The following is a 22218-nucleotide window of genomic DNA, read 5'->3' as shown; positions in this document are numbered from 1 at the left end:
CTCCGATTCCTCTCCCCCGCCAGCAGCGTGTGCACGGCTAATGGCAGGAGGGGGACAGTCAGGCCTGGGTAAGCGGCGATCTCTGCCTCCCACAACGTACCGCTCTCGCGCTCCCGCCCCGGCTCACCTGTCAGCATGCTCTCGTTGACCATGCACTCGCCGGTCAGCAGCGCGGCGTCGCAGGGGACGACGAACCCGTCGGCGGGGAGACTGATGCAGTCACCCGGCACCAGGTCCAGAGAGCTCACCACCGCCTCCTCTGCAAAGGCAGGCAAGCCACAGCGCACTCAGATTCCTCCCACTGTAACAAGCAGGCACGTGGTGCTTGGTACCGGCCGATCTCGCAGCGGCTTCTCAAGGAGTTAAATAGCACTGCCCCTGTTTAACAGAGGGGGGACTCTGAAGCCCAGGGAAGGGGCTCCCCCAAGATCACGCAGCAGGTCAGCAGCAGAGCAGGGAACAGAACCCAGGGCCTTGGACTGGGAGCCAGGAAACGCAACATAGGCCACGGATCATGAGCAAATATCGCCGCAGCAACATACACTTTGGGTGTATGTGGGTGGGTGTGTCTTGTACCTTCCTCCTCTGCTCACTGACAGACAACACGGCAATACCACTGCAGGCATACACAGTGGGGATAAGCCCTTCTAGAATCGGTCCTCCAACTTTTCCCTGCGGTACTTTAATACAGCGACTCTCAACCTTTCCAGACGACTGTACCCCTGGCAGGAGTCCCATTTGTCTTGTGTACCCCCGAGTTTCACCTCACTTAAAAACAACTTGCTGACAAGATCAGACGTAATACTGAACAATTGCTGACTTTCTCATTTTTACCATATAATTATAAAATAAATCAACTGGTATAAATATTGTACTTGCATTTCAGTGTATAAACAAGTCATTGTCTGTAGGAAATTTTAGTTTGCACTGACTTCACTTGGGCTTTTCATGTAGCCTGTTGTAAAACTAGGCAAATACCTAGATGAGTTCACGTGCCCCCTGGAAGATCTCTGCGGACCCCCCGGTTGAGAACCACTGCTTTAAAGCAATGGATCAGCCTCCATTTAATCATTAACGCATTAAAGTCCAAATCCCCACTAAAGAACTTACGCGGATCGCTCTGCCTAGAATCAAGGCTGAAATTGGAGCTAACTGGTTCGTAATTACCACTTTAAAGGCTTAAAAGGATGTGCTGTGGTGCATTTAATATCTGTGCGCCGAGGGGCTGCTCAATTATTTTATATAACGTTAGCATCGCCTTGATAGGCGCACACAGCAGGCGACACCATCCCGCGTTGGGTAGATAGCAAAACTAAATCCCCGCCAGTGTGAGAGAGAACCTTTCAAAGATTAGATACAAAAAGACAAGTCAGAAGGGCTGGAGAGAATCAGTTCTTTAAGTCTCATGTAATTTTTAACCTTTTAACTTTAATCTTGTGATCACAGGGTGCTAGACCCCAGGCAAACAGCTGCTTAGAAAAGGGAAAAAAAAAAGAAGCCAGCCTTTTATCTGCTGAGAAAATTTAATTTGAACTAATAAAGTGCTTACTGGAGCTCAGCGGAGAGGCAGTCGTCAGAAATTCTGCTTAATGGAGCATGGTTAAGCTGCTCAACTGGGCTGATTTACAAGAGAACACACATGCGACATTTCTTAAACAGTAGGTACATGTTTCACGTTAGAAAGGGACAGCAAGGACCTGCCTCAGTTCCAAGTTTAGATGTTGTGTTAGAGGTTTTACAAAGCCTAATGCAGCCTGGCTTAGTGGCTAGAGTGCTGTCCTGGGACTCACGAGACCTGGCTTCTATTCCTGGCTTTGTCTCTAGCTTGCTGGGTCACCTTGGGCAACTCACTGCACTGCCCCATCCTCAGTTTCCCCATCTGTAAAATGGGAATAATAATCCTGGCCTCCTTTGTAAAGCACTTTGGATCTATTGATGGAAAAGCGCTAGGTACTAAATAATAATAGCCATCCCTAGTGCCTCACAACAGCACCTAGCTTGCTAGAATGAAAAGCATTTCAAAAATTGGATTTTCCTTTCCCTAGTTATACGGTGTTACTTTCTGCCGTTCGCTTCCTTTTGGGCAATGAAGATAAACTCATATGTTCCCCTTCTCCTTGCCAAGGGCGTTTCCATGTGCACTGCAAACATACATGCTCTGATCCCACAGACCTGGGCATGGGCTTTCCTCACATGAATGGAGCCGCTCAGATGGGTGGAGCCCGCTTAAACGTTCACAGCCTTGGTGCCGTCGGAAGGAAAAGTTAAAATGCCAAATGCTGTTTTCATTGGAATGCTGAAGTTCTATAATCAAAGTATCACCATCCCCGTTTTACAGGTGGGGAAACTGAGGCACAAACCCAGCAGGTGAGTGGTAGAGCTGGGAATAGAACCCAAGCCTCCAGAGTCCCAGTCCTGTACTCTAGCCACCAGACCACACTGCCTCCATAATCACAGAGAAGCAAATTGTGTTTTCTATCTGATTTAAATCTAACAGCGTCTTTACACATGGCACTTTTTCACAACGCCTTAACCCTCACCAAGCCTGGCAGTTTACACGCGAGATTTCACTACGTCGTCAGCTCTGGGGAAGTGCAAGGCCTGACGGGGTCAAGTTCACAGCTGTGCAGCCCGCACAAGGCTGGCGCGTCACTTGAATCCTATTTGAAAGGCTTCAGGGAGACTGGAGTGGTACATGGACCTCGTACATGGGTGAATTTCAGCTTATGAGCAAGGATCTTAATACTCCAACCGTTCCCACTGGAAGCGCTCACAGGAGCAAGCATACATGCCCGGTAGCATTTCCAGGATCAGGGCCTAAGAGCGTAGCCAGCCGCCTTTTTGTTGATTGACAACTGCAAAAATACCCTTGTGAAGCGTCCAGTCCAGGCTACCCTCAACCCCCGCCATCTCAACTGACCCGACTGCTCAGAGCAAGGACAATGGCACCACAGGCACGGCGTGATCTTCCCCCTAGTAGCTCTGCCGACAAAGGCCCATTTACCTAGGTGCTGATGGTGCAGAAGCGCATGGCGTCTGCCTTGCCTTTCACGCGCAGTGGAGAATTACAACCTACTGCTGCTGCTCACCTCCAGCGGCTCGGTGGACTCTCACGCCGATGGCCATCTTCACCATGTTCTGCAGTGTCACGCTTTGCTGCAAGGAATCAAACAGAGCTATCCGCTAGCAGGGCAGGGAGGGCTTGACACCAGCACTTCGCGGGGGCTAGTCCAGAATGGAAATGGCACCACATGACGGGAACCCTCCCCCCGCTCACAGATGTTAAGGCCAGGAGGGACAGTCTAGTCCTCCACCAGCCCGTGATGCCTGCACCAAGCCCATAACTTCTGCTTACGCTAGAGCGAATCTTTTAGTAAGCCCCCCTGTGCTGATTTCCAGACTTCACTGCTGGAGAATCCACCAGATCTGACTCTATTCTGTACCATCTTAGTCTCGTTTCTTCATCTCTCCTCTTCCTTTTTCACCCCCACCCCACCCGCCACCATCCCCTTTCTCTTTTATGCAATAAAGGCACAAGGACCTCCAGTACAGAGCAGAGATGCACTGCGCCCAGGAGGATACAAACCCCAGAAGCACCCTTGGATTGCTAGGCCTGGTTATTTCCAGGCAGTGCGGCCGGGACAAGAGCCAGGAGACGCAATAGGCCGTCATATGCTTTAAATGCACTTGTGCTGTGGCTGAAAATGTCAGAGCTCGATTTGGCTGCATGCTGATAACTGAAGGCCCATCCCACCCCTCACCGTCCCTCTGGGCTAGGAAAAGGCTATTGGAAAAAGGCTCGTCCCTGCACAAGGAATGCAAACAAACCACGCCCTTGTGAACAGCGCACATGCTGCAGACTGCCAGCCTGCAGGAAGAATGGGGACAAATGGAAGGAATACTTCTTTAGAGCTCTTAGTCCCATAGAAAATAAAATTGGCCCCGAGCCACTGTTCCCAGTGTTTTTTAGCCATGGTGATCAGGAACACAGCCCTATGCTCTGGGTGTTCCTGGCCTCTGATTGCCAGGAGCTGGGAGCGAACAACAGGGGACAGATCACTCGATTGCCCGCCCTGTTCATTCCCTCTGAAGCACCTGGCACTGGCCGCTGTCAGAAGACAGGCTGCCGGGCTAGATGGACCATTGGTCCGACCCAGTCTGGCTGCTCTTCTGTTCCACGGGTGCAGAGCTGGAGTCGCTCAGCATCTCCGGAGTCACCCTGCAATGCGGAGCGGACAGCAGAACGCAGCCCTGTGTCCCTCCCCTCCCAAGAGGCCGGACACCCACCTTTCTAGTCTCATAGAGCGACAGCCCTATGGATATTGCAGAGATGATGAATATGCAGGCAGCGTAATAGTAGTAGGTGTCACAGAGCCACAAAATGATGCTGAAAACCTGGAAGATGTAGAAGGGATTCAACACCTGGAAAGAGAGAGAAAGCAGGGGGCCTTTAGGGCACAGCGGCTGATGCAATCAGTATACAAAGAACGTCTCAGACTCGGTACATGGCAGCTTGTTGAAAGACAGGGAGATTAGGGTGCTACCGGCAGTGCTGGGAAAGCTGGTGGACAGAGCATGTCACAGCCCTTGGGTCTTCGCCTGCTGGTGGGGCGCACAGGGCTCCACAGCTCGAGGAACTCAAACGATCTCCCGCAACCTACTGATGGGCGTGGCCCGGTCTGAGCTGGGGGATGCCACAGCCCTTGTCCATGGCAGATACTGCAGCCTGCCGGCCATTAACCGTAACCTGCTCTGGCCTGGCTCCCCTGCCTCACCCACGCCCAGCAAGTCTGGGCGAACGACATCTGCTAAAACGGTCGTCGTCCTGCTGCTGGCGAGTCAATATCCCCACCCCTTCGGAGTTCAGAAAGGGACTTCCCCAGTCTTCCAAGGAAACAGGAAAGACCTGACCTGGCAACGCATTACAAACCAAGAGCGGGGGCGGGGAGTGAGAACACCACACAGTTCACCTGATCCACCCCAGCCCAGCCACTGAACGGAGACACGGGAAGAGTGACGGGTGTATTTCAAAGGTCTTTTCTGAACATCCACATTACGTGTCACTGTCTTAGAGTAGGGGCAGGTGCTCAGCTGGGTTCGCAGACGGTGAAATGCAAACCACAGAACATCATCTGTGTTCGTCTGCCTGCTCCTGGAGGAAACGTGGACCCAGGGAGACCTTGTCAGGGCTCCAGACTGGGCCATATCATTTCTGGAAAACCCTCGGATTGTGGTGGAAGGACATAGGAAGAAGAATGCATTAGAGTAGCACCTAGAGGCCCTGACTGAGGTCAGGACTCCATTGCGTGGCTGCTGGACAACCGCACACTAAGGAAGTTTGTAAGCTCTTTGGGGCAGGGACTCTAACCAGACAAGACAGACACAGGAAGCAACGCGTCCAAGGTCAACCCAGAGATCAGCGGCAGAGGTGGGAATAGAACCCAGGACTCGCAACAGCTAGTCCGGAGCCCTAACCACTAGGCCCCTGTGCCCTAGCACATATTTAGCAGGGTTTTCCCCTAACAAGGGGCTTCACAGCGGGCCCCATCTGGTCCCTCCAGGCCTGGCTGACACGGAGTCTATTTCTGCCAGGTCTGAGTAGGGAAAAGCTGCTCTTTCCCTTCTGCAGAAGGCAGCAGCCACGTTACATGGTGTCGCTTTGTACCTCGTCCACCAACAGCCTGAGGTAGGATTTGACCGGCACATCAATCAGGTTTGGCCCATACACCTTTCTCCTGTGCAGGAAACAGAACAGAAGCCAGAGGTTTTAGGTGAAGACTTGGAATTTCAAACTTTCCTGTTAAACGAGCTACACGCTGCCCAGATCTCACCCCCGGCTCGCGGTATAAATTTCAAGCGGGGCGTAGGGGAGTCGGTCTACCGTCATTAGGGAAGTCTCTCCACCAGCTGGCTGTGCACACACATGCCTTGAGCGACCTCCTGCTGTTTACTATAACCCCGGCCCCCATCCCCTCCTACTGTTGGTTAAACTCATGAGTGCATCTAGTTGGTTATTAAGTCGTAAGTTCTTTGGGTGTGAGAAGAGAATCTGACATCTTTGGGGAGCACCAGCACAATGGGGCCCCGAGCCATCATAATACATCGGGCCAGGAGATAAGTCAGGCAGCTGTTAAGATGGATGCCAATTGGTGGCTGGGCAAAGGGGCACACAGAGTGGTCACTAGCCCTTTGACCTCTGGGGGGGGGGTCACTCTCAGGGTAGTTAGGATACAAGTGAAATTAACACTGTGGTCTCCACAGAAGTAACAATAAAGCTGGATCAGGGCTGGACGCTGTGCTCATTTAAGTCAACGACAAAGCCCCTGCTTGACTTTAACGGTGCAGGATCAGGGTCTACATGAGACAGCGTCCACAAAGCTGGGATAGCAGGAGCTGCGGCTCAGAACGGTGCCGCCTCGGCAGAAAAACACTGCAGAGCCCACCTGCTAGTTCTCGCATGTGCCAGCAGTCACCCGAAAGCCGACCTACGGTGCACGTGGTCGCACCAGGCAGTGATCTCATAGGGTCGTGCCTGGTTTGCTATTGGAGGGAAAGCCTCCGAAGCTAGCGCTGGTGATTCAGCAAGTCGTGAATAGAGGATAGAGCCCCGGCAGGGCATTTGGGGACATCGTCCTGCTAGAGGTGAAATATTTCGGACAAGACCTGAGAGGGGCCGTGAACACTTGTCCATGGGACTTTGCACAAACCTGGGCCCTTGTGTGACCATATTCAGATTTCCCTTTCTGTCCCTCGCACTGCACTGACACCCGCGTGGGCTTTCCGAGCTGATCAGAGGGTTCCAAATTCACGTGCTTTGCACTTGACGTTAGGAAGGCCGAAGCAAGCCACAACGCCCAAGGCACAGACTGTTGGCATGGAGGGATTAAAATCCTGCACTGATCTGAGACCGCTCTGCTCCCCGTCCCACAGGTTAACTACACGCCAAGCTTTTTACGTTTGCTTGCCCAAACCAGCTTCGCCACTCCCTGAAACACCCCAGTCTGCAGCCAGACCCGTCCCCAATCATTAACAAAGCCATGGCGCACTTGCCTGGTGCTGTGGTCTTGCTGGCTGAGGCCTGACCGGGAGAGATGGATGTCTGCACAGGTCCAGCCGTCATCTAAGACACTGAAAAATATATGCACCAAAAAGAAGACACCTGGATTTACACACGGCCAGTAATAGCCAAATCCAGGTGAGGGTACGTGGATAGAAGCGAAGGCGACCAGCACTTGGGGCATGTGGATATTATCTCAAGCATCCTTCATTATGAGGGATAGGGCTCATTTTAAAAGAAAGAGCCCACCATGTAAACCTGTCCCTTAGTTTTAATAACCATCCAAACACTACTAAGCTGGTGCCATCACATACTAATCAGTTGTGCAAAGATGGTTGTAACTGTTAGCCTCCTCCAATGAGATCTACAGTATTACACGAATTGGAGAGAGTCCAGAGGAGAGCAACAAAACCGATCAAAAGGTTTAGGAAACCTCTCCTCTGAGGGAAGTTTAAAACAACTGGGCATGTTTAGCTTTGGGAAAAGAAGACTGAAGGGGAACCTGAGAACAGTCTACAAATATGGCCAGGCTGTTACAAAGAAGATGGTGACCAACTGTTCTCCATGTCCACTGAAGGTAGGACAAGAAGTCATGGGCTTAATCTGCAGCAAGGGAGGATTTAGGTTAGATATTGGGAAAAACTTTTCAACTCTAAGGATAGTTAAGCTCTGGAAGAGGCTTTCAAGGGAGGCTGTAGAATTCCCATCACCGGAGATTTTAAAGAACAGGTTAGACAAACACCTGTCAGGGATGGTCTAAGTATACTTGGTCCTGGCTTGGGGGGTGGGGCTGGACTAGACAGCCGCTCGGGGTCCTTTTCAGCCCTACACTTCTACGTTACAGACCTATGCAGCGCGCACACACACACACACACACACACACACCCACCCACCCCCAGGATTCTTACTGAGCTTCAACATTTGTCAGTACCTGCAGATCTCAACAGTACAATAACTGAAATAATACATTTTCAGATCAATTGATCTGACAGAGCAGACGAACCGGTAAATATAGCTGAATTAAAGCTCTACTGCTAAACGCTAACACAAGTGCATCATTACAGTTACAAGGTCAAGCAGTAAGAAATCAAGAAACTGTTCACTGATTGGAGTAGAAAGCTCACAATCTGGCCTAAGGCAGCTCTGGCAACATTAATTCTGGCACTGTGCGCTTGCTGCATATTTTATAGCATGTATTTGGAGAGAGGAAAACATTAATTCAACACAGGAAAAAGGAGTTTTAAAAAAGGCCACCCAAACCAACACTACAGATGTGCCGTGTAACCAAATGAAAAGGTCTTCTGAAGAACCATTACCCTGAAGAAGTTGTGAACCCCCACCTCAATCTTCGTGTTGCGTTCACTGTAGCTTTTTGCATTTAATTTCCACAGTGGTGGGTGTGGCTTTTTGTTTTTTAAACAGCTATTGGAGGAGTGCTACCAGAATTTCTAGGCTGTTGAATCACGGGGCATATACTCAGATATATGCACAAGAACACATCTTTCTTAGCGCGCACCTATTGATTAAAAAGAACGGTCTACCGTGCAGTCTCAAATTTTCACATGGCTGCAGCTGTGCTAAATTGCAGCCAATCCTCTGTCCCAGCCCCCAAACCAAGCAAGGACAATAACCCAAAAAGGACTACGGTCGTGCCATGTTCCAAATATTTTTGAAGTTCTGATCACTAAAGTTTGACTTTTGATCAAATTTTGAACTTTTTTCTGAAACATTCACCTTTGGGGCTGATATTTTCCATGCTCAGATTCTGCTTGAAGATATTTATAGGTTTTGCACAAAGTAGGTCAGAATCACTACCCCATTTTACAGATGGGGAAACTGAGGCACAAAGAGGTGATTTGCCCAAGGTCACCCAGCAGGCCAGTGGCAGAGGAAGGAACAGAACCCAGGACTCCTTGGTCTCAGTCTAGTGATCTCTTCGCTGGGCTACGCTACTTTTCTCTGGACTATTTTCCATTCTTAACTACAGAAGGTACAATCAAGAACCTATAACAATAAAACCTAACTACAATCACAATTGACGACACAGACTATTACGGTAAGAAAATAAACCAGAACCCAGCATTCACACAGAAATAGTACTGCTTGGCTGCTCACAAATTCTGTCTAGCAAAACTAAATGGTTTAATTTTTCTCTGATCATTTTTACCAGATTAAGATTTTTTTTTTTTTTTAAATAGCACCCCCTTGGCTCAGGATTTTCATCTCATCATCAGGAAGTATCATGAGAAACCTCAAATCACAAGGGCGAAGGGGTGATGGGTGTGTTGTCACAGCTGATCTGTGGGCACAACAGCCTCTATGGAAGCCCTACCCATGTAAGCTTGGGAAAAAAGTATTCTGAAAGTTCACACCACGAAAAGTGCCAACAGGGGATCAGTCAGAAAGCCTCCCCGAGAGGTTGAGCAATGTGCTTTTCTGTGCCCAGATCCAGAGCTCTCACCCCCTGGCCTCAGGAGTTACACCAGAGACTTATTTCACGGTCCGACGGCTTCAAAACGTTTGGACTTCAAACAAACCAAAGTACAGCTTAAAGATTTTTAAGGCCAGAAGGAACCATTCGATCAGCTAGTCTGACCTCCTGCATTGCACAGGTCAGCCAAGTTTGTTGGCATCACTGTCCGGAGAAGAACTTCGCTTTGAGTTCAATATACGTGACACAAAGGGGGGAAAAAAGCTTCGAGTCAACAAGAATTATCCCTCCACATGTATTTCCTCTCCACTCTCCAGCTGGGAGCCTCAACATTTGAGATGGCAGCGTGAACGCTCTACAGATTTGCGGCCTGGACCAGGACGAATTCCTATACTCCAGATCAGGGCTTTCTGTTACATAAGCACACAGAATTGCAGAGCTGCATGCAAGAAGCACTTTCTTTCTGCCTAGGCATGGCTCTGGTAGGCTTGGCTTGGTTTCACCTATCATAGAATATCAGGGTTGGAAGGGACCTCAGGAGGTCATCTAGTCCAACCTCCTGCTCAAAGCAGGACCAATCCCCAGACAGATTTTTGCCCCAGATCCCTAAACGGCCCCCTCAGGGATTGAACTCACAACCCTGGGTTTAGCAGGCCAATGCTCAAACCATTGAGCTATCCCTCCTCCCCTTTATCACCCCTTTAGACCTCAATCCAGGATCAGAACCCCATGGAAACAGATAGGAGGGAAAATACCATCATTCCTTCTCCAGGGAGATTACAATCTAGAGTCAATCGCCGTTAGACAAAACCAAATCACACCTCTCCTCTGAACCCTCTGCCACTAAATGGATGGACCTAAGTAAGGACAGTGGCACCCACAAGACATTTGCTAAGGGTGAATCTACACTAGGAAAAGCGATCTGCTGTTATTAGAAGTCCCCAGCCTCCTTCGTCTTACAAACAGACACGCGGGGTGGGGTGCACTAGTTACCTCTAGTCTCTGGGACACTTTCTGCAATGGACAATGAAGAAAACTTGATCCTAATGGTACTTGCTGCTAAACCGTTTCCCACCTTGGTACGGGAGACCTGCTCTTAACGCCCATTGTCAACAACAGTTTATTTGCCCAGTGGCATCACCAAACCAGGTGAGGAGATGGAGAAGATGAGTTCATACCCCATATTGAGCAAGTCATTTGAGCCCCATCCAGGCTGTTCCCGGCCAACGGGAGCTGCGGCCAGTACATCTCTGTGGCCTGCCACTTCCTGCGGCTCCCATTGACCGGGAACGGCGAACCGCGGCCACTGGGAGCTGCGGAGGGGGCCGAGCCTCCGGACGGTCAACGTCAGCAAAATGTCTTGTGGCCCACAATCAGATTACCCTGATGGGCCGCATGCATCCGGTAGGTTGCCCACCACTGGCTTAGATGTTGTCCTGACTGGGGATGTTTTCCAGAATCAGGGCTTCAGCCTGTAAAATTCCTTGGGGATGGGGGCAGGTCGGTCTTCACTGCAGAGCTAACTTGGGGTCTTACTGAGTTGTTGCCCCCAACCTCTCTCCCATCCACACACAAAACCCTCTCACCCGAGTTTGGTGGTGCTTTCATCCCAGGTGAGTGGGCCCAGCTGGGGGCGTGGATTAGAAATCAAGAGCCACTTTCCATGTGGGCAGGTAGCCTGCTCGCTTTGCAGTGACAACATCGGCTGCATCTCTCGAGCGCCGACAGTCCTCCATTGCCTTCCCACCATTCCCCGGGTGCCCACAAGGACAGACAAGTTCTCCCACAATTCACTGGGAGAGAATTGTAGAGCGGCTCAGCTCACTACAGCAAAAAGCACCAGGGACAGCGTGTGCCCCCAGAAGTCCCAGCAACAAACATGCATGAGCGTAACACTTGTGGGGACGGGCAGGGCTTTGCCATCTGGCTGCTCACACCCAAGCTAGGATAGCCTAGGTGCTTCGACCCGGTGTGCTCACCTGAGTTAACTCTGCAGTGAAGACAGACCTGGGGTGTCTCTACAGCACCACCACAACGGGCCCTGATCTCTGCTGGGGTCTCCAGATGCTACTATCGTGCAAAGAAAGTTACTGAGGGTCACAGACAAGAAGATCAGTCAGTAGAGGACAGAAGGGAAAAGTTCTTCCAGCCAAGAGGATGGATGTCATACCTGACCTTGCAGTACGCCTGCCGTCTTTCAATCCAGACATAGCGCGACCCTTCAAAGAGATAGTAGCGCACGACGTTTTTCTAAACACAGAGAGAAACACGTGACGGGGAGTCTCCAGCTCCCAGAGCGGCTCAGCCCCTCTAGAAGGAGGTTCTGATGGCCCCAAGGGCAGGACCCAACAAGAAGCAGAAGGGAGGACGTTACCTCCTCCTTCCTGTGAAGCCGGACGGTGTCTCTGCTGTCGTCTTCGTCCAACACTCCAACGGCGACGCTGGTTCTCCCATCATCGCCTCTGGCCCCAGGATGATGCTCGAGGCTTCTCGGGAAGAAGAGCGTGAGGTCAAAAAGCCCTGCTCCTGAATAAAGGCCTCTAGGTGCTACTCTGAGCACAGAGCTTCAGTGTGCAAGGGCTTTGGGAACCCGTGCGAACTCCAAGAGCCTTTCAAATCGCAACTACACGCAAGCCCATCTTGCAGCACCTCTTACGCCAATGACGTATGCAGGCAATCCATGGGATGGGGAGTTAATCTGGCTCTGACTCCACTAAGAAATAAACAGGTGAACAATTGAAATCTGAAATAAAACCAAGGTCTTTGCCGGTTATCCATGATCTATAGGGTTTCCCAGAGCAATCCCTGCACAGGTGAGAACTCGTGAGCTGTTATAAAGTGCTCTGGGGATGCAGAACGCGACACAGTGTAAAGTGTGGTTTTGTTCTGAATAATGACTATGTAGAAATGGCAGCTTCTCACGCAGCCAGTCTGCACCCTGTGCATATTCAGGATCACGTCTGCCTACTTTAGTAACTAGAAACGTATTCTACTGCTTTTCACTCCTGTTAGCCCTGCAGGATGCAACATTATGTCACCCAGGTAATCTAGTGATTAAAGTGGCACCTTCAACTTAATCACACTTCTGTCTGAAAGGGTTTTTGTTTTTTGGAAACCTACCATTGTTATTTATTATACCCAAGATCACTATACCTGAAAGATCAGAGCGGGGGGGAAAAAACTATTTTACCAGTTTGTTTGCTTTGTGTATTACCCATTTCGTTTGTTTGTTTGGGTCTTTCACACAGCAACAAGGGAGAGAGAAGACAAAAAACCTTGAAAAGCGGGAAAATGTGATTGTAAAACAACAACACTTGTCAGATGGATTCAGGGGCTGTTCTAATATCTGAAGCTATTTTTGTACAGCGCCTTGCACAATGGAGTTCTGGTCCATGACTGGGTGCTTGCTATGACAATAAAAATAAAACAATCCAATTTTTCCGAAGCTGATTGGCTTTCAAACAGATGGTGACTTTTGGACTCCACAGAGATCGGAGTAATAATCAATCGTATACTCAGTGGATTTAATTGAGTTTCAGTGGGATGGTGAGTTTGTTCATACCCCAAACGCAAATCAACGCTCTGGGTGTGTGAAATGGAACAAAGCTACATGGCTTCAAGCGATTCAGTTTTGCACAGCTCCATTCACGTCAATTTCATTGTGTTTCATTCCACAGTGAAACACACAGCAAGCCCCCCAGGGATCAGTCACTCTCTTGGCAAAATCACAATGGGATCATTTGAGCACTGATCCAAACACTCAGGAAGGAGTGAATCCACAGGCCCCACTTACCTGCCCTCGCCGAGCTGTTCAGTTTGCACCTGGGTAACAAAGCACTGCCCAAACCGATCCTGGAACACACAATTTCAAAACAAGTGCTTGAGGAAGGCTGGCCCTGGGTTTCGGGGGCTTGCTGGGGAAAAATAAGTGCAGGGCTCAAGTCACTGTTCTGCCACATACTCCCTGTATGACCTTGGGCAAGTCACTCAGTCTCTCCGTGCCTCAGTTTCCCCCCCCAAAAAACTTTTCATGCTATGGGAGTTCTGCTTCTACGCTTTGCAGAGTCTCTGGTAACTGGCGGATAACATGGATCACAGTGGCACCTGCAGCTGCCATGGAGATCAGGACCCTACCGCACTAGGCCCTGGATGAGAACTTCTGCCCTGAAGAATTTATACATTTAATTAGGCAAGGCAGAGGGTGGGAATAAAGGCGTATTATCACGCCAAATTACAGATGTCATGCAGGAAGTCTGTGGCAGAGCCAGGAACTGAACCCAGATCTCTTGACTCCCAGTCCAGTGTCTTCATCACCTAGGGTGACCAGATGAGAGACGTGAAATATCGGGACGCGGGGGGGGAGGGGTGTGCCGGCGGAGCAAAAAAAAAACCAAGAGCCAGGAAAAAACAAAAAACAAAAGCGAAAATACCCCCGGCGATGGAGGGAAAAAAACAAAACAAAACCAAGAGCCGCTGGAGCATAGGAAAAATTGGTGGGGGCTGAGCACTCACCGGCAGCTCCACGCCCTGGCCCCCCCCAGCTCACCTCCGCTCCGCCTCCTGCGCGTCCTGCTTCTGCCCCTCCCTCCAGCACTTGTGCCGTCATATAGCTGATTAGCGCAAGCCTGGGAGGGAGGGGGAGGAGGAGGAATACGTTGTGCTTGGGGAAGAGGCGGGGATTTGGGGAGGGATCCAATGGGGCAGTGAGGGGGTGGGGCTGGAGGCGGGACAAGGGTGGGAATTTGGGGAGGGATCCAATGGGGGGAGGGTCAGGGCCGGGGCGGAGGGGCGCGAGCCTCCAACGCCTATGCGCCGGAGGGCAAAATATCAGGACAATTTGCGTCCCGACCGATGTTCGGGGGACAAACAAGTACATATTGGGACAGTCCCGATAAAGTCAGGACGTCTGGTCACCCTATCACCGCCAGATCCGCCCTCCCTCTCCACGTTTACTCACGGTGATGATGATCCAGTCGGCGTGCCGCAGGGCGCACGGCCTGCACTTTGCTCGGACCTCCAGGCTCGGTTTCCAGCGAAAGACGATCAACAGGATTCCTGCCGTCAGCACAGAGAATATGTAGCAAAGGATGATCCGCCATGTTCTGCTTTGGTAACCGCTAACCTCCTGGGAAGAGAGCACAGGCGGGAGAGTTCAGGGCTCAGTCCAGACCGAGTCACTGCTCTCAAGGGTAGCGAGCAAGAGGCGGCTGCAGCAATGGGCAGCAGCCGACATTAGAACCTGCCAGTCCAGGCGTGTCGGACTCAAAGATTCCACTGGGTTCCAAGGGTCACCTAAAGGAGCTGCTAATGCGTCCTGCCACCCCTGACAAGTCCACACAACGGCCTCATTGGACAAGGGTAACATTGATCCCTGGGTCTTGCTGCTTAGAGTCGATGGGGAAAAACTCACATCCATCGTACTCTCAATTCTACCCGTTTACCCTGCAATGGGGGATTTGCACAGGTTCCAAGGCCAGAAGGACCATTCTGTTCCTCTAGCCCAGTGGTTCTCAACCCGCGGCCCAATCAGCACACAGCTGTGGCTCAGGTGACAGCCTCAGGGCCATACAAGTAGTATTGGATGCGGCCCACATAACACATTGTGGGCCGCATGTGTGGCCCACAATGATAAACAGGTTGAGATCCCTGCTCTAGCCGGACCTACAGTGCAACCCAGGCCAGAGAACTTCAACCAGTGATTCCTGCATCAGCCCCACAACTGACTGGTCTAGAGCAGATCTTTTAGCAAGACTCCACTTTTCATTTAAAGATGTGAAGTGATGGAGATCCACCATCAGATCTTCCTTCCTACCTACCTTTGCTCCAATTATACACCTATAGGAGAGAGGTCAATTGCTCTAGCTATCACAGGATAGAGATGAGAGACACTAGGCCAGTGGACTTTAAAATAGAAATAGATGAATTATTATATGACCGTATTCCCCCTTAGCATGTAGAAACTCCAGTCACGGACCAGAACCCCGCTGTGCGAGGCGCTGCACAAACAGAGATTGCCCCTACTCCAAAGGGCTGACAGTTTAAGTAGAAGAGACAATAGATACAGCTCAACCAATAGGGGAGTAAAAGGGTACGACGGCAAGAGGCTGGATAAATCAGGTCGATCGGATTGACGATGCAGCGCAGGCAGCATCAGAACCGCACACCAGCCAATCAGATGTCTCCTTTCACAACGCCTGTATCATAATGTCACAAACAGTCCTTCACTGAACACCCTGTATGGCACAATGCAGTGGAAAATATTAACTCCTCTGTGCCTGAAACCAGCTCCCCTAGGACAGTTGTACGCCTAGCTCTAAAAAGAGCCCTACAGAGAACCCATCGATGGCCATTCGCTTGCAAAGTCCCCCTCTCATTTTTGGCCTTGCAAATAACCATGGACATATTGTCATGATCCATTCTGCAAACGTCCTTGTATTTCCCCGCCCCAAATCCTCCTACATACCATGCAGGATTTACCAGGGCCCTGCAGAAGCGTCCCGTAGACAGGTGGATGGTTTCCCAGTAACTTGCTGCTATCTGCGAATGCAAACAGAGGAACACCAGGTTACTCGACAGGTTGGTCGTATTTCCCCGTTTTCCCAGAATCGGAAAAAGCTCCAACACACGGTGGATCCCGACAGCTGCATTGGTGATCTTGCTAATGGCTTAGAGCAGCGATTCTCAGCCGGTGCCTTCAGAGCCAGCCATGTGAAGGGTCTTGGGACATACCCAGGTCTGACTGAGGGGAACGGTGACCACAAGGGGGCTCCCTATGGAGGCTGGTGACACGCGAGGTAGACAGCACCCAGGGAACAGCTGTGCCAGATAGTTACAGCCCACAAATGGGTAGAACTGTTAGCTTTGAAGACTGTTTTCACTCTCCGATTGGTTGTCTAAGGGTATGTCCACACTGCAACTGGAAAGGGGATTGTAGCACTTGTTGATCTAACTAGCACAAGTACCAAGAGCAGTGAAGCCGGGACAGCACGGGCTGTACAAGCCCACCCGGGACCCTGGGGACGTACTCGGAAGGCCAGCCTGTGCTGAAGTCAGGGCTGATGCAGCTTCCCTGCTCTTGTTAATCGAGGCAGGTAGATTAAAGCTAGCTGGGGTCTGGCCACACATGCCACAATCCCACCTGACCGTATGGTAGCCACATGGTACTATTCCTGCAACTTGATTGGAGCAACACAGCGATATTAACAAACGGGTAACAAGCGAGGAACAAGCAAGAAACTTCAGATGAATCACTGACTTTTTTTTTAAAAGAAGAAAAGGGAAATTAATAAAATCTTATAAAAACCAACCCCAAACCCACAAAAAAAAAATCTACTCCAAGCAGTTTTGACCCTGAAAGGGGAGAAGCGCCAGAGATTACCCAGTCCACTATTACTATTCGATTTACATAGCAGGTGCTCAGATGCTGCCCATCACCGCAGTAATACAACCCCTCAAGCCAGAGAGATGAAAATCGAACCCCCGATGACACCTAAACAAATCAGCACTGAGAACATCCAGGAATCCATCGCTGTGCCATTGGGTCAGCTCTCCTCACCTGACCCCGACTAGCAACACAGCATCAGATTCACCAAGTCTGCAAGGCCATGTACCCCTGCCATTGGGCAGGAAGGCGATCTCATGTCTATGTGGGAAAGGTAGCAGGATCTGCTGGTTTGGCCGGGCTCCTGGCCTTGCCAAGACATGTCCAAAGGGGTGTTTCACTTCACAGCTACTTCTCTAGTCACCTCTCCTCTGGCTGCCTCAGCTTTGCCCATCAGCAACTTTCCTTTATTGTTTTATTCATTGTCAAGCTTCTCATTCCCGGCGCCTCCCTTTCACAGCAGCAGGTGGCATTCAGCAAGGACTTTTCACAGAGACAAACGCACAATGAAAGCAAATGCAATGACGACAAAGCATTTAAAACATTTTTAATCAAGGCTGGAGGCTTTCCTAGTTCAAACAGGAATTATTTCAGGGAAGCTCTCCCGCCTGAGTTCTACCGGAGGTCAGGCTACGATCACAGAGATCTCGTCTGGCTTTAGAAACGACATATAAAACCGGCCATTAGCACAGAGGCAGACAGTGGCATTAAAACCTAGTGCAACAGCAAAGTAATCATTAGCGTTTCTCTAACACCTGCTAGCCAAGGATCTTCAAAGAGCTTCTCAGATATCAGGGAATTAAACTCTGCCCTCGGTGGGGTAGGGATAGTGATGATTATGGGGGCCAGCAGTGGGATTCATTCAGAAAAGCGAGACGCCAGCCTCCGGACATAAACCCAGCTACCGGAGAACGTGTTTCATCCAAAACATTTTTTGACTTAAAGGAAAAAAAAACTGTTTTGGAAAAAAAAAATTACATTTTGGTTGAAATTTTCTGTTTGCTTTTAAAACAAAAATGAAAACTTCATTCCCCCTCCCCCTTTTCTGAGATGGGGGAAAAGGGGAGAGGAAAAGAAAAAGGGGAAACACACACACACACACACACACACACACACACACACACACACACACACACACACACACACACACCTGCTTTTGTTGAGAAACCAAAAAACTTCCATGAAAATTTTCAAAGGAAATGCGTGCGTGTACAATACAGAGCATTTTCCAAACAGCTCTAGTTAGCTGGAACCACCGGCTAAGCCAGGATTTCTCTTCTACTACATCCGTTTTCTCTGTATGCTCAGGAGCGACGCTGTTTGCACAAGGGCTGTCTCTAACCACAGGCGGAGGCAATATTCTCACTCAAGCTTGGTCTACGCCAGAGGTTCTCAACCTTTTTCTCTCTGACGACCCCCAACATACTATAAAAACTCCAGGGCTCAGCGGTGTGGGGGGGCCCTTGGGGCTCCTGGCTTAAGTCACCAAGTGTGGGGGGGCCCACGGGGCTTCAGATCGGGGGGGGGGGAGGGCCTCAGGGCTCTGGACTTCAGCCACCAGGCAGGGGACTGGGATTTCAGCCATGGGGTGAAGAGAGCTCAGAGCTTCAGCCCCGCAGGGGCACCAGGGCTCAGGACTTTAGACCCTGGGGGAGCCCCACGGCTCCCCGCAGCTCCGCTCCCGGCTTCAGCCCCACAGGAGCCACCGGGGCTCAGGGCTTTAGACCTGGAGGGAGAGCCAGGGCTCGGGGCTTCAGCCCCATGGCTCCATTCCGGACGTTAGCTCCTTAGGAGGTGCTGGGACTTAGGGCTTTAGACCCGGGTGCGGGAGCTCCAGGTCTCGGGGCTCCACACTTCAGGCTCAGGGCCCCGCTGCCCCCTGAAACCAGCTTGCAGAGCTCTGGTTAAGAACCGCTGGTCTCCACTACGGACTTACTGCAGCGTAACGACGTCGCTGAGGGGTGTGAAAAATCCACACACCTGAGTGATGTCGTTAGACCGACCTCACCTCCTGTGCAGACAACGCTCGGTCAACAGGCGAGCTTCTCTCGCCGACACAGTCACCGCCTCTCGCAAAGGTGGAGTTATTCAGCTGACAGCAGAGCTCTCTCCCATTGGCTGAGAGCGTCGTCACCAGACGCACTACCGGTGTGAACTTGTAGTGCAGACCTGCCTTCAGTCGCTTGCTCCGTCCACACCTCCGCTCTTCTGTACTGCGTTTAGCTCATCAGCTCCATGCAAACAGCACTGGCTTCCCGTTCATCTCAGAGTTCAAGGCAAAATGGCCTTTAAAAAAATAAAAGGCCTCTAAGAACCATCCTCCACCTCTTTGCCCTCACGTTCTCAGCGCTGCATTGCAAGAGCTTTCTCCGCTGCATCTCCTGCCATCTCTGCCTCCAGCGACGCTCCAAATCGTTTCAGTCCCCTGCTACGCTCCACATCGTTTTACACCCCCTCTCTCTGATTTGTGACCATGTAACTTTATAAAGTGTTTAGTGACACAGTTTGCATTGAAGATACTATATAAAACACAGCTGCATATTGTGTATGTTCAGTTACACACACACACACACACAAAGACAAGACACTATTAACAGCTAGTGCCCATATACAGCTTTACAGTCATTCCTCAGATGCACCATGAGGCAGGAAAGTTTCTACAGATGGAGAAACTGAGGCACAGAAGGCCTAAGAGACTTGCCCAAGGTCCCCCAGGAAGTCAGTGGCACAGCAGGACTGGGCACTCAGGAGCCGGATCCCAGTTCCCCAGCTCTGACAAGAACAAGATGCCTCGCTAAGAGCATTTGCACCTAGCTACGCAACACTGGAAAGCAGCGTCTACGACGGCGTCACGCTTCCCAGCACCTGCCCTTCCTGTACTCCCAGTGACAGACGAGCACAGCACACAAGCCAAGCCTGTCAGACCACAACAGCCATATCAGTTCTCAAGACTGCTCAGTAATGGATCCGGTGTCCTCCGGGCGGCATGAAATCTCTGCACTTGTTCTCTCCTTGCTTACGGCTGTACCAGGTCTTCACAGCTTGTCACAGTTTTTCTGAACGAGGCCGACATGAATTCCAGCCCCAAAGGAATGAAGACACAGCAGCCTTTAATACACTGGTGTCCTCCTGACGCGATTAGCCTCTTCCACCCTTTCCTTCCCACTGCCTCTTTCACTTAAAAACAAGGAAATCCAGCATGCTATCTTTACAGCTCCTAGAGCAACAGCTTTCAGTGGGTAACTAGCATGAGAAAGAACGTACAGCCGTCCAGATACACTTTTCCAGCACGGTTGCGGGTCTCTTACAAGGCACTTTGGGCCAGGAAAGCTGCGGATCGAGTTACCACCCAGGACCATGAAATTCAACACATGGAGATAGCGCTAGGACGGTGCTGTGTAAAGGCCAGCACACGGGGAGGCCAGGCTAAAGCCATGTCTACATTACAGAGCCTGGGCTGGCAGATCCCCTAGTTTAGATGCAGCGTGTGCCAACAGGAGGAGTTTTTTTGTCCGTGTAGGCACATTGCCTCCCCAGACGACATTAGCTAAGCCGACAGAAGTTGTGTCTACACTGCGGCTTTGCTGGCTAGAGAAGTGTGTGATTTTTTGCTGCTTAGACCAGACCCTAGGCAGCAGCTGTACCAGAGCTGGTGCAGGCAACCAAAGCTGCTACATGTCCCAGTGCTGATTACCCCTGCTTGAAATGGGTACAAACAGCCCTGGGGCAACTTCTAGGGGTCTCCTCTGTCTATAGCAGGGGTTTGCATTGGTGGTGCTATAGTGGAGGCTGGTTGCTGCTGGCCATAACCTAGGCAAATCCCCAGGGTAAACAGGGCATGCTGGTATATCCCTTGAAGCGTGGGCATGGGGGACAGCTCCCAGAGAGGCAGAGTAAAACAAGAGGGGGTTTGATCTAGAGGGTTATGTACAAAGGGACAAGGAGCCAGGGTGACGGACAGCCAGCCCCAGATAGCCACCGATCGATCTCAGATAGAGGCTGGATTTGATGTTCTCAGACTCCAGAAGCGTCTAGTGCAGTAACCCAATTCACCTGCGAGCCACAGAGCGATGCTGGTCCCAGCGGCTCCGTCAGGGAAGGGGCAGCAGTGACCTGCTCTCCACTGAACACGCTGACGGCTTTCAAACCCATCCCACCCAGACCAGTGGGCATTTGCAAACCGCGAGCCATCAGAGCGCTCCCTGAAGATGTACCCGCTGCCGGCTGTTTGCTCCTTGTGTTCACACACCCCCAGACCGCATCGGCAGCTGCGAGGGGAAAAGGGCGTTTCAAGGGAGAGGGTGTTCCGTTGTAGTTTTGAAGTGGGAACCATCTTCCAAACAGGTCCCACGTTTATACAGTGTGTGTGTGCCCCTCTCCCTTCTCTTTGCATGAACAGGGTAAGACCCGCATTGTGGTGTTTAGCAGGCTGAGCAGTTTGGAAGGGGATTTCCCCCCCTCGCCTGGCTTTAAGACCCACCTGTAAATGGAGCATGTGGGGAGGCCACGAGGCAGCAGCCTTGAACTCTAGTTTCCTTGTTTAGCTACACGGCACGGCCCTCAGAGAGGCACTTTCCCCCTTTGTACCCAGGACAGACCAATACACCTTGAAGATAGAAAGAAAGTTGGGTGCTGGGGACCTCCAGTGTGAGGTTGCGGATTCTGGAGCAGGCTCAGAAGAAGGCAGAAGGGAAAGACTAAGAAGCAAAGAGAACTAGATAAATTCATGGAGGTTAAGTCCATTAATGGCTATTAGCCAGGATGGGTAAGGAATGGTGTCCCTAGCCTCTGTTTGTCAGAGGGTGGAGATGGACGGCAGGAGAGAGATCACTTGATCATCGCCTGTTAGGTTCACTTCCTCTGGGGCACCTGGCATTGGCCACTGTCTGCAGACAGGATACGGGGCTGGATGGACCTTTGGTCTGACCCAGTACGGGGCCGTTCTTATGTTCATCCTTGAGCTTACACAGGCGCAACGTTTCATTTGTCGTATTGCGCTTGGGTCTTTGGCGCATTAGAAGATTGAGATCCAGTTTGAGGGGAAGGCGGATAGAACTGAAAGGGAACTAAAGGGCCAGACTCTGATAGACAGAACCGTACCTTGCTCCGAAAGCAGCCCCATTGATTTCAGGGGAACTGTTCGGGGAGGAGGATGCTATTCAGCATGATAAAGGATAACAGAAAGTGGCCCTAAAGGTATGTCTCCTCTCTAGCTGGGGCCGACCTCTCAACCCAGGTAGACAGATTCACCCTGGCTCAGGTTTAGGGATTAACATGGCGATAAGGACAGTTTAGCATCTCAGAGATGACAAGGGGATCTGAGCCATACAGCCCACATTCCTGTCAGTG

The 22218-nt window shown here is 50.9% G+C and overlaps 1 protein-coding gene across 2 annotated transcripts in view; it reads right to left on the bottom strand.

The window, feature by feature from the left end:
* ATP13A2 (ATPase cation transporting 13A2) overlaps positions 1-22218 on the bottom strand; it is a 63758-nt gene that overhangs the window by 27234 nt on the left and 14306 nt on the right. For both annotated transcript variants that reach the window (XM_008169826.4, XM_065575400.1), the window contains exons 2-11: positions 15952-16025; positions 14446-14613; positions 13282-13340; positions 11863-11974; positions 11659-11738; positions 7051-7128; positions 5666-5735; positions 4288-4422; positions 3090-3156; positions 128-259 (exon numbers count right to left, since the gene is read on the bottom strand). In XM_008169826.4, coding sequence (XP_008168048.2) covers positions 128-259; positions 3090-3156; positions 4288-4422; positions 5666-5735; positions 7051-7128; positions 11659-11738; positions 11863-11974; positions 13282-13340; positions 14446-14613; positions 15952-16025 — 975 coding nt within the window. The remainder of the gene's footprint in view (positions 1-127; positions 260-3089; positions 3157-4287; positions 4423-5665; positions 5736-7050; positions 7129-11658; positions 11739-11862; positions 11975-13281; positions 13341-14445; positions 14614-15951; positions 16026-22218) is intronic.

This window comes from Chrysemys picta, chromosome 21 (genome assembly GCF_011386835.1).
Source record: "Chrysemys picta bellii isolate R12L10 chromosome 21, ASM1138683v2, whole genome shotgun sequence".
NCBI lineage: Eukaryota > Metazoa > Chordata > Testudines > Emydidae > Chrysemys > Chrysemys picta.
Note: the sequence above shows the minus strand (reverse complement) of the source record. Positions and strands in the feature narration are given on the sequence as shown.